At 34.0% G+C, this 11,075-nt stretch overlaps 1 protein-coding gene across 1 annotated transcript; it reads left to right on the forward strand.

Moving 5' to 3' along the window:
- The first annotated feature begins 1,850 nt into the window (after positions 1–1,850).
- Positions 1,851–10,862, forward strand: LOC113752106 (probable LRR receptor-like serine/threonine-protein kinase At3g47570). The gene is made up of 4 exons (XM_027296244.1): positions 1,851–2,772; positions 3,796–3,867; positions 7,016–8,992; positions 10,516–10,862. Exons 1-4 carry the CDS (start codon positions 1,851–1,853, stop codon positions 10,860–10,862), a joined length of 3,318 nt encoding a protein of 1,105 aa, XP_027152045.1.
- Positions 10,863–11,075: the final 213 nt, after the last annotated feature.

Here is an 11,075-nt window from a genome sequence, read left to right on the forward strand (position 1 = left end):
CCGCTTTCTCTCTTGATTTTCAGTTTTTTTGTTTTATTCTCTGGGTAGTTTTCTGGGTCAAAAAGAGGCACTCTCTTTCTCACCATCCGGTTCAGTACAAGAAACTTGTCCAAGCCTAACAATCATGTATGTCATAACCTTCGAAAGAAAAAAAAATTAATTTAGTGATTCAATATGCACGTACTATATAGTTTAAAAATAAGAATGCTATGAAATTCAACATATACACAATAAGTAAAAATATCTGCACAACCTTGCTAATTTGGTAAACATGTAACTAATTTTTTGCACATACCCTCTCAATTCATCTAGCTAATAGTTGGTAAAACTAAAAGGTTCGAATGTACAATCAATCAAGAACTGAACGTTTGGATTGTAATATGCTTAGAAATATAGCTCCTTCAAAATTTTCGAACATCTCTGGGCACCTTTTAAAAAATATTACTAAGTCTCCAATATAGACGGTAGCTAGGTGATCATGAGATTCTTAGTTCAAATTTCAAGTCCTTTCCCTTCCCCTTTCTCCAGTGTAAGGCTTGGAGCTTCTTTTAAAATAAAAAAGGAAAAAAGATGCAAGGTCTCTGAGCTAATCTTACATTCCTCCCCAGCGGTTTATCATAATTACGGCTACCTCTCCCAAAGTTTTAAGGATCACACTTACACTCCTCCTATCTAACTATTTTGAGTAACCAAAAAAAACCCCAATTTACCTACCCAAGGCAAAAATCCAATCCAGCATCCAAAAATGCCTCCATTATTTTATGTAACACAAACAGTACCAACACATATTAAATCATCTATCTCTAATAAAAGCTTAAGTTCCTCAACTTCTCCCTCTCCAGGGACGAAACCAAGGGGGATAGCAAGGGGCTCCTTCCCTCCCCCAAATTTTAGAAAATTCAATTTTTATCCCTTGTAAAATTAGAAAATTTCAGTACAGCAGAAACTTTAAAATGTTTTATCTTAAACATATAAGTTTAGGTATATTCAAGTTCGCCACTATAAGATGAATTTTCTAGCTCTGTGTATGTCTCTCTGGCTTCTAGAATGCTTCTCTTCAATCAAGAAGCAACGAAGAAAAAAGCTAATCTAGTCATCTTTCCCCTATTCCTTGAACCTAAAAAAGATTTTAGCTCACATTAAATCCTCAAATAAAAGATGACTAAAATTGGGTTGTTAAAATTACATGCAGGTATACTCAAATCCCCACACGTCTCATATGTGGCTGTGAAGTTGCTCCATATCTCGTATTCCATGACTCAGAAATTCGTTCATGTCAAGAGCTTTCTATAAGGTAGTTGTATGAAAGGTTAATATATAGAGTAAACTATCTAGGGAGCATCTAAACTATTTTTATTATCAATTTTTGGCCCCTCATCTATTTGAAGTCTTAACTTGGCTCGTCAATAATAAAAATTATTAAATTTTATTTTATTTTGTCTATTTCCATATTTAGATTCATCAAATTGCCTTCAGATTTGTCAGCTTTAATGTAGAAATAGAATGAAGAATTAAAATTTGGCGCTATTTATTTTTGAGGGGATAATGAAGAGTTAGGGTTGGCCCCTCAAAAGTTGACGATAAGAATGGTTTAAATTCTCCTTAGATAGTTTACCCTATTATACAAGCTGATAGGTCACATTTGCAAGGTCTACATTACCACCATCATTCTATATTATTCTTCGGTGACTAGTAGGCAAACCCCAACTGACCTCACTATCACAAGGTCCTCTTCTCCAAAGACCAATATAATAATAATACTAAAATAGGGTTGTTGTACTTGAATCTATTTATATATGTTCCCTATGGCAATACAAGTATATGTCCACATTCTGGAAAAGAAATTAAATATGGAGAAAGCTTATTTCCTCTTCCTTGTAACCTTGGTTGCAAGCCTAGGCACAGCTTCCTCAAGTATCACCAACGTTGTTGCCCATAACAACAGCCGTGATAATGATCTAGATGCTCTTCTTGCCCTCAAGGCCACCATTTCCGATCCCCAGAACATCCTTCCAATCAATTGGTCCACTTCTACCTCTGTTTGCAACTGGATAGGAATCACTTGTAACACTCGCCATCGAAGAGTCGCTGCCATACAACTGCCTACAATGGGCTTAGTCGGAACCATACCTCCACAGTTGGGGAATCTCTCATTCTTAGTCTGGCTGAACCTTCAAAACAATAGCTTCCATGGAAATCTTCCAACTCAGCTGGTTCATTTGCGTCGACTCAAGTACTTCAACTTGGCATTCAATAGCTTTGATGGTGAATTTCCATCATGGTTGGGAGCTTTATCTCGACTTCGTTATCTTTCGTTCCATAGTAACAGAATTTCAGGTTCATTGCCACCAACGCTGTCTAATGCAACAACGTTAGAGACCATAAGGTTGGGTCTGAACCTCATAACTGGAAATCTGCCTCAAGACTGGAGTGCTTTACAGAACTTGGAGGACCTTGACATGCAAAGCAATAGACTTGATGGCTCCTTGCCTCGGTCTTTATTTAACCTCTCGTCATTGCAGCACTTTCGGTTTACGAATAATACCTTATCCGGTTACCTTCCAGTACGTATCTGCGATCATCTCCCACAACTCGTAGGGCTTTATCTGTCGAGGAACGAGTTTAACGGCGAAGTTCCAGCTGGTATTGGAGGTTGTCCGAGGCTTCAAATCTTGTCCTTGTCATACAATAATCTGGCAGGAAATATTCCAAAAGAAATTTGGAATCTAACTACGCTTTGGGGGCTAGCTCTAGGAGAAAACGATATTCAAGGTACAATTAGATAGTAATTCCTTGATTTTGAGTCACTATTTCTTCCGGAAAAATTGCAATTTATCCCATTCTAATTTAGTGCTTTCTAACATAACTCTCTTGTGACTTCAAATATATACAACTTTCCCATGATTTGGAACTAGTTTAAATGTCAAAATTACCTTTGTTTAGAAACTAAAATTATTGAAATGGCCATGATTATAAGTGTAGTATGCATTACAACTTGGCCTCCCATTGTTTATCTTTTTTTCACAAAACTCTCTTATGATTTTCAAAATCGATACATAAATTTCTTATCGTTAATAAGTAATTTCCATTTTCACATTGAGATACTTTTGACATTTTAATCAATTTTGTTATAGGAGAAGAGATCTGTCACTATGACACTTTAATTCGATCTATAAGAGATTTATGTTCAAGTAAAATAGTGTTAAATCACAGGAAAATAATGTGTAATTCACCTGTTTCCTCTATATATAGGTTATGGGATCTGTTATTAGATCTATTTTGAATCATATTTTAAAGTAATACGCATCTCGTTATTTAAATTCAGTCAGTCCACAAAACTGTGCCTAAGACACGATGTAGTAGGATCACTATTAACTCACGCGATATAATAACTAGAAGATGGACCACGGTTTGGCATGATCACTATAGCTGTGATGGTTCCAAACAAGTTACAACCAAGATTGGCCATAAGTTAAATTTAATAAAATGTATGGATGTCATTATATGAAGTATATGCCTTTCTCGTGGTGGACCCGCCTGACCAAATTATATCTTAGAATTAGCTTCGTTAGCTTAATAATCAAAACAGTCCATAAATACTTCCCCTGTTCTCAGTTACATACATAAATCTGAACTTAAATTATTCCAGGAACACATGTAAATCATTTTATTTTGCTAACTACTTACAACCCTTCTCAGTAGCTTAAGATATTTTTCTTAAAACAATTGCCTGCATATATACATGTATACTTTTTTAAGCAATTATGTAAATATCATGATTGATCTGCTCTGCAGGTCAAATCCCAGCAGAAATTGGCAATAATACTAATTTGGAGGTCCTAGGCATAGAGGATGCTAATCTCACAGGTAACAACGAGATACTTAGTGATGTTCTCTTATGCTGTCATACGCTGTTTAAATCAAGATTTTGAAACCCAACCATAACCCAAAAACAAATTATTAGGTTAAGGGTCACTATTCACTCGTTGGCCGAACTATAATTAGACCACAATTGCCTTGTGACATCATAAATATATTATAAATTGATTTATATTTATTACTTACCTGAATTGAAGTACGCATACAAACTTCCTTCTATTTCTACAGTAAATTACTTTAATCTTTATTTAAACTAAATAAGCGGTACTTCTGAGTTGTCTCGATAAAATCATGGGAAAAGAATTCTTAAACTATTAATAGTTAAGAGTAGTAATTGCTAACATAAACAACTTAATGCTTCTAAACTTTTTGTTGACAATAAAAATATTATACAGATAAAAATTTTATTAGTTTGAAGAAGGAATACAAGGACAAAGAAAAGATTTACTTCACTAAATTAAAAAAGTCAAATTTACACAAACTTATATAGTATTTTATTGATCTAGAGAAGATAGAGAGGGAAGTAGATGCATAAATAAATATTTGTGTTTTTTATGGAAAAATGGAGAGGATAGAAAGCAGCTAAGTGATATTATCAGAGTGATAATCCTCTTGGCAGTGCAATAATTTTTCTCAAATGCGAAGAATACCCTCAATCAGTCAATTATGCTCACTGATTTTCCTAAGGCTCATTATACATTAATTACTCTTCTTTTCTCTCTATAAATAAGTTTTTAGGGTTAGGGTCTCTCAATCTTACCCTTATTATCATCAACTTCTTCTCTAACTCTCTATGTTAGATTAATTGATCTATTATTTTATGATTTACAAACTTGATTTTGATTTTAATATTTTTTTATATACTAATTTTTTTCTCAATATGCTGTCCTTTTGCAAATAAAACATAATTTGACTCAAACAAGTAATACTAGCCTTACTTTCCCTATATACATAGGATATACAATCTAATGCAATTTAAACTTACTCTCATCTAGTTATTAGCGAATACTAATGCTTGATAGGAAGTCGAAACCTGCATGACAATTATAAAAGAGGAAAGGATGGTAAAGTTCTTAACAAGATCAGCTACCAAAGCACACGATAAACAAGTAGAATTCAAATAAATAAAGTATGTTGCATGCCAAAACTAAATGAAATATATATCGAAGCATTGAGTTACAATGATATCATCATAGCAATCATTTTAAACCAAAATTTGTTGGAATTAAATCATGTTGCACTTGCAAAAATAAATTTTTAAATAAAAGTATCAGAATGCAAAACAAAGTGCGTTTAAGCAAAAGCATTATTATACAAAAAAAGGTTAAGACAGAAACTAAACGAGTAAATCATGAAAGTAATTAATGAATCAATGTGTGTCAATGTGTGTGGTGAGACAGAGAAAAATTTATTAGAGAAGAAGAGTAGTAATTAGTGCTTCATAGACCCTAGTAAATTCCATACAAATATATGGAGTTGACTGGTTGATAATAAACTTAGCGTATGAGCACATATTGCTTTAGCAGAAAGATTATTTTTTTGGCAATATCACCAGCCATAGAGAAATAGTCAAATAAAACAATTATATAGATGTATAACATTTGGTTCCAGCATTAATTTTCTCCATAATATTACTTTTTAGTTACTTTGCCCCCAGTCAAACTTAACGGAGTTTATTAATTCAACTGAAAAGACATGTTTGGGCTTAAAATTATTATCACTTTATCCTCATAAACTATAGTCTTATTATCAGTTTACCCCATAAAGTTATTTTTTAGACAATTTATCCCACCATTAAACTAGTTTAGCAAGTTAAAAAAACTCTAAAAGAAAGTACCCTTCTCTTTTTGTAATAAAAAATTTAGTGTGGCTCTTTTCCTTTTTAGTATCAAGAAAAAATCTTATCAATATTAAAAAAATAGAAAGATAGGGGAAGAGAGAGAGAGAGAGAGAGCCCAATTCTTTTTTTAAAAAATACAAATAAGAAAGAATTCGATATTTTAATTATTTTACTTTCCTATTTATCACTCAATTCTAATCCTAATCTTGATGATATTAAAGTAATACAATAACATTAGATTCTTCTTATTTTGTTTTTTTTTTTTTTGCAAAATCTAATTTTCTATCTCTTTCTCTCCTATCTCTTTTTCTTTTCCAAGTATTAATAAGTGTGAAAAAAAAAGAAATTTGGGAAAATCCTTTTATTTTTATGTTTTTGGAACTCTTAGAGTGAAGAAAAAGAAAAAGAAAAAATAACCATTCCAATTTTTTTACTTTTGATTATAATAAAAAAGGTAAATCCATTAAAAGTTTTTTGAACATACTAATTAGGTTGATGATGGGATAAAATACCCAAAAAATAATGTTAGGCAGTAAAGCAATTGTATCACTATAATTTAAAGGGACAAAGTGGTAATAACAATATAGTAATGCGATAAAATAAAGGATATTTTTATCCAAAACTTGTTAACATACCGATTTGAATTACCTATAGGGGTAAAGTAAATTGATAGTAATGATATAATTTAAGGGTGTAAAGTGAGAATAATCCAAATTCTTTAATCACATAACATCTATAAACCACATTATCAGGACAAGTTTATGACCCTCACATGGCTCCCCTAGAATTTAATCCATAAATTCATAGTTCTTCCTAATTTTCCAAGAAATAGAGATTTTACGTTCTCACCTTTTCTCTCTCTTTCTCACATTTTTCTGAATTTTGTAAGAAGAAAACGGCTTAAGGTCTAACCATTAGGTATATTTATAGATGTCACACAAGTACAGTCCCTGTAAGACTAGGCTTCCTTTAACTTTTTGGTTCGTACCAGACTACATGACCTTCTCTACTTCTAATATCTCCCCTTTTTTTTTTATCCAAATTCCTTCTCTTTATGTCCAGAAAATTTCTCCCCTTTTTTTCCAGCCGAATTATATGTTTGTTTTTACATAAGTTAGCTGACCAAAACTTAAAGGCCCGACAACCCTAACTAGCTTCTTTTCATGAAACAATTTCAGCCCATTCATATATGTGTGTGTATATACATGTGTATGCGTATTATTAATATGCATGTGTTCCTCAATGGAATTGGTTTTTCTTCTCATTTGACTTGTTGCCTAGTTGGTTTTTGATCAGGTGTTATACCTCGTGAGATTGGTAACCTACACAAATTGGAGGTACTATACTTGGGCAAAAATAGGTTAAGAAATCCTATCCCACATGAGCTATTCAACATTTCAACTCTTGGGGCATTGTGCATACCAGATAATGATTTTTCGGGCATTCTTCCTTCCACTTTAGGTGTTAATTTACCCAATCTTGAGGTGCTTAATCTTGGGAGCAACAAATTCACTGGAATTATACTACCAACACTCTCCAATGCCTCCAAATTGATGAGTCTAGACTTGACAGTAAATGAATTTTTTGGTGCAATTCCTGACTCTCTTGGCAGCCTAACATTCCTAGAAGCCTTGGATCTTTCGGAAAACAATTTTACTCTATCTAGAGATATGACCTTCTTCAATTCTATAGGAAATTGCAGGTCTTTGATTAGGTTGTCGCTAGACGAAAATCCACTGAATGGAAATCTTCCAGTGTCTATTGGAAATCTTTCCAACTCTCTTGAATCAATTGATGTGTCTTATTGTGGAATTGGAGGTGAAATTCCAAGGTCACTAGGCAACTTGAGCAACTTGGCGTATTTGAACATAGCAAGCAATGGCTTGACAGGAACAACCCCAAGTTCCATCTCAGGTTTACTAAAACTTCAGTGGATAAGTCTTGAAGATAACAAGATACATGGACCAATTCCAAGTGAGTTTTGTCATATTCCCAACTTAGCATACTTAATTTTGGCAAGAAATAGGCTATCTGGCAAAGTGCCCAATTGCATAGGGAGCATTTCTTCATTGAGATATCTTTATTTAAACTCCAACAATCTAACATCTAGCGTACCATCAAGCTTGTGGAGCCTTAAGGATCTGTTGGAGCTTGACTTGTCCATGAATTATCTCAATGGGTCTTTGTCCTCCCAAGTTGGAGGTATGAAGGCATTGATCAAACTGAACCTATCAGTTAATCAGTTATCTGCTGATATTCCTAGCACAATTGGGGCGCTACAGAATTTACAGGCACTTTCCTTAGGGCATAATAACCTACAAGGGTTAATTCCAGAGTCCATCAAGAATATGTTTGTTTTGCAGTACTTGGATCTGTCATTCAACAGTTTAACTGGTACGATACCTAAATCACTGGAGGCACTCTTGGATCTTCAGTATTTGAATGTTTCCTTCAACAATCTACAAGGACCGATTCCTCAAGGAGGACCTTTTAAGAACTTCACACTCCTATCCTTTCTTGCTAATGAAGCATTATGTGGTACTCCTTGGTTCCAACCTTGTCAAACTTCTCAACACAGATCAAAGAAAAAGATGCTCTTGCTTGTGTGCCTGCCAACAGGATCTGCTGTCCTAGCCTTGGCCGTTTCACTTTTGTTGCTGAAAAGGTTGACAAGAAATAAAACTATGGCTCCCGTTCATGATATTTTTCCAGAAACAACACATCAAAGGGTTCCCTACCATGAACTTCAACGAATAACAAATGGTTTCAGCGAGAATAACTTGCTTGGATCTGGGACGTTTGGTTCAGTTTACAAAGGGGTGTCTGCAAATGGGATGATTTGGGCTATAAAGGTATTTGATATGCAGCTTGAGGGCATATTGAAAGCTTTTGACACAGAATGTGAAGTCTTATGCCGCCTTCGTCACAGAAATTTGATCAAAGTAATCAGTGCTTGCTCTAATCAAGACTTTAAAGCTTTGATACTAGAATTCATGCCTAATGGAAGTCTGGAGAAATGGCTTCATCTTGGCCACCATGTCCTGAGTATCATGCAAAGATTGGACATCATGATTGATGTGGCTCACGGGTTGGAATATCTTCATTATGGGTATTCATTTCCAATAATTCATTGCGATTTGAAACCTAGCAACATTTTACTAGATGAAGATATGGTAGGTCATGTTAGTGACTTTGGGATTGCTAAATTGCTGGGAGATGAAGAAAGCCGTGTTCAAACAAACACTCTGGCCACAATTGGGTACATCGCTCCAGGTTATTATTCTTGGCTGTAAACCTACAATTTTGGCTTTTTATTGGTTTGGAAATTTTTTCAAAAACTGTTTTTGTATTTGTAGTCTATAGCAACATTATAAAATCAATTCTAAAAATACACACAATCTCAAATACAACTCATAAAAATGAGTAAATCTTATATACATTGAAGTATAATATTTACGATAAGGTTGAAGAATTATTATATGATTTATTCAAAAAGGATGAAATAGAAAATCTTTCCCCATTATTGGGAAAAAAAAGATTGCCAATAGACTGAGAGATCTGGATTAAATTCTCTCAATGATGGAGTATCTTTGAGCCCAGATTTTAGCCGGAAATATAGATCTCAAAGGATACCCATGGTGGATAAAATAATTAATGAGCACTTTGAATACAATTCTCTTATGAGAGAATTATATACCTTACAAAATATAGAAACATATTATATAGATTTCATAGTGATCTATTCTTGAATAAATTGTGTGCAAATACCCTATTATCATTTGATTCATGACACATGTATAAAACTTGGAGTTTAAATCCAAATTTTGTTATTGGTCATTCATCTAAAATTAATAATATATACACTTTTAGTGTATAAATAATAATCTTATATAAATACCAAAGAAATAAAAAAAATAAAAAACAAACCCTTTCACATCTTCTTCTTCGATCCACAACCACTACCACTTACCACACTCCACCACCACCCCTACCCCCTCCCTGCTCTTTTCTCCCTGCCATCCACCTTCTCCCTTTTCCCTTTCGTCCCCTCCACTCCCCTCCCCTTAATCTAGCCATAACCAGATGCACGATCTGGTCACGACTAGAGGCTATGACGAGGTTGTGGCCAAATTTGGGAGGTAGGAAGGAAGGGAACAGCAAGGGGTGGCACGGGAAGGGCAAGAAGAGGAGGAGAGAGGAGGAGGAAGAAAGTGGAGGAAGACGGAGAGGGAGGAGAGAGGAGAAGGGGTTGGTGGCGGTGGCGGTGACGGTGGGTGGTGGTGGTGGGGGTTTTATTTTTTAAAAATATCCTAAAAATTATAAATTCTAAAAGCATCTAAAAATACATCTCTAGGAACACCTCCAAAATTACCTCAAAAATACCTAACAATCTACAATAAAAGTTTTTTTTATATATACACTGCTACAATAAAATTTTTTAAAAACACTGCAAAAACACCTAATTCATATGGAGCCTTTAAGTTTTGTCTTTTGGTAAAACAATCTGGTAGGTGCTTTCATAAAACTCATTAAAACACTTAAAAACATCTAACTAATTATGTGAATACACACATTTAGATATATTATTTACCTGCACTTAGAGACTTTCTTAAATTAGTTTTACTCTCGTCAAAATTATCTTGGTAAGTGTCCCTGGCACTCATTGGCCAAACCAAATTTAAGATGAAATATGCTATAACACTTTTATTTTGAATATGAAAACATTATAATCTTTTTAAAACAACTATTTTTTTTCGCTGTAGCAATGTTAATGTGAATTTCAATATTCATGGCAGAGCATGGACTAGAAGGACTAGTGTCAACTAGGTGCGATGTATACAGTTTTGGCATTACCATGATTGAAGCATTCACTGGAAAGCGACCAAAGGATGAGATGTTCAAGGAAGAGCTAAGCATTAGGCGTTGGATCGAAGAATTATTGCCAGGTTTTGTAGATCAAGTTATCGATGTGAAATTACTTCATCTAGAGGACAAACAAGCCGAGGAAAACAAAGCTTGTGTATCATCTATCTTGCAGCTTGCTTTAAGATGCACTTCAGATGTCCCAGAGAACAGGATCAACATAAAAGATGCCGTCACAACACTTGAGAAGATCAAAACTCAGTTTTTCCAAAGAAATTAGAAGGACTGAAGCATTCAAAAATATGGAATGATATACATTGATAATTATGAATATGTTGGTTAGATTGCCTATCTTATTTTTATTGTTGGTGCTGACTTGTTCTCATGCATCTGCATATGTTGTTTGCAAGAAGTAAACAATTCAATAGATAATTTTGAAAATCTCTCTAGCATATATGACAATTATACTCAATATTTGGTCAAAATCAATTTT

This window comes from Coffea eugenioides, chromosome 11 (assembly GCF_003713205.1).
Source record: "Coffea eugenioides isolate CCC68of chromosome 11, Ceug_1.0, whole genome shotgun sequence".
Lineage (NCBI taxonomy): Eukaryota > Viridiplantae > Streptophyta > Magnoliopsida > Gentianales > Rubiaceae > Coffea > Coffea eugenioides.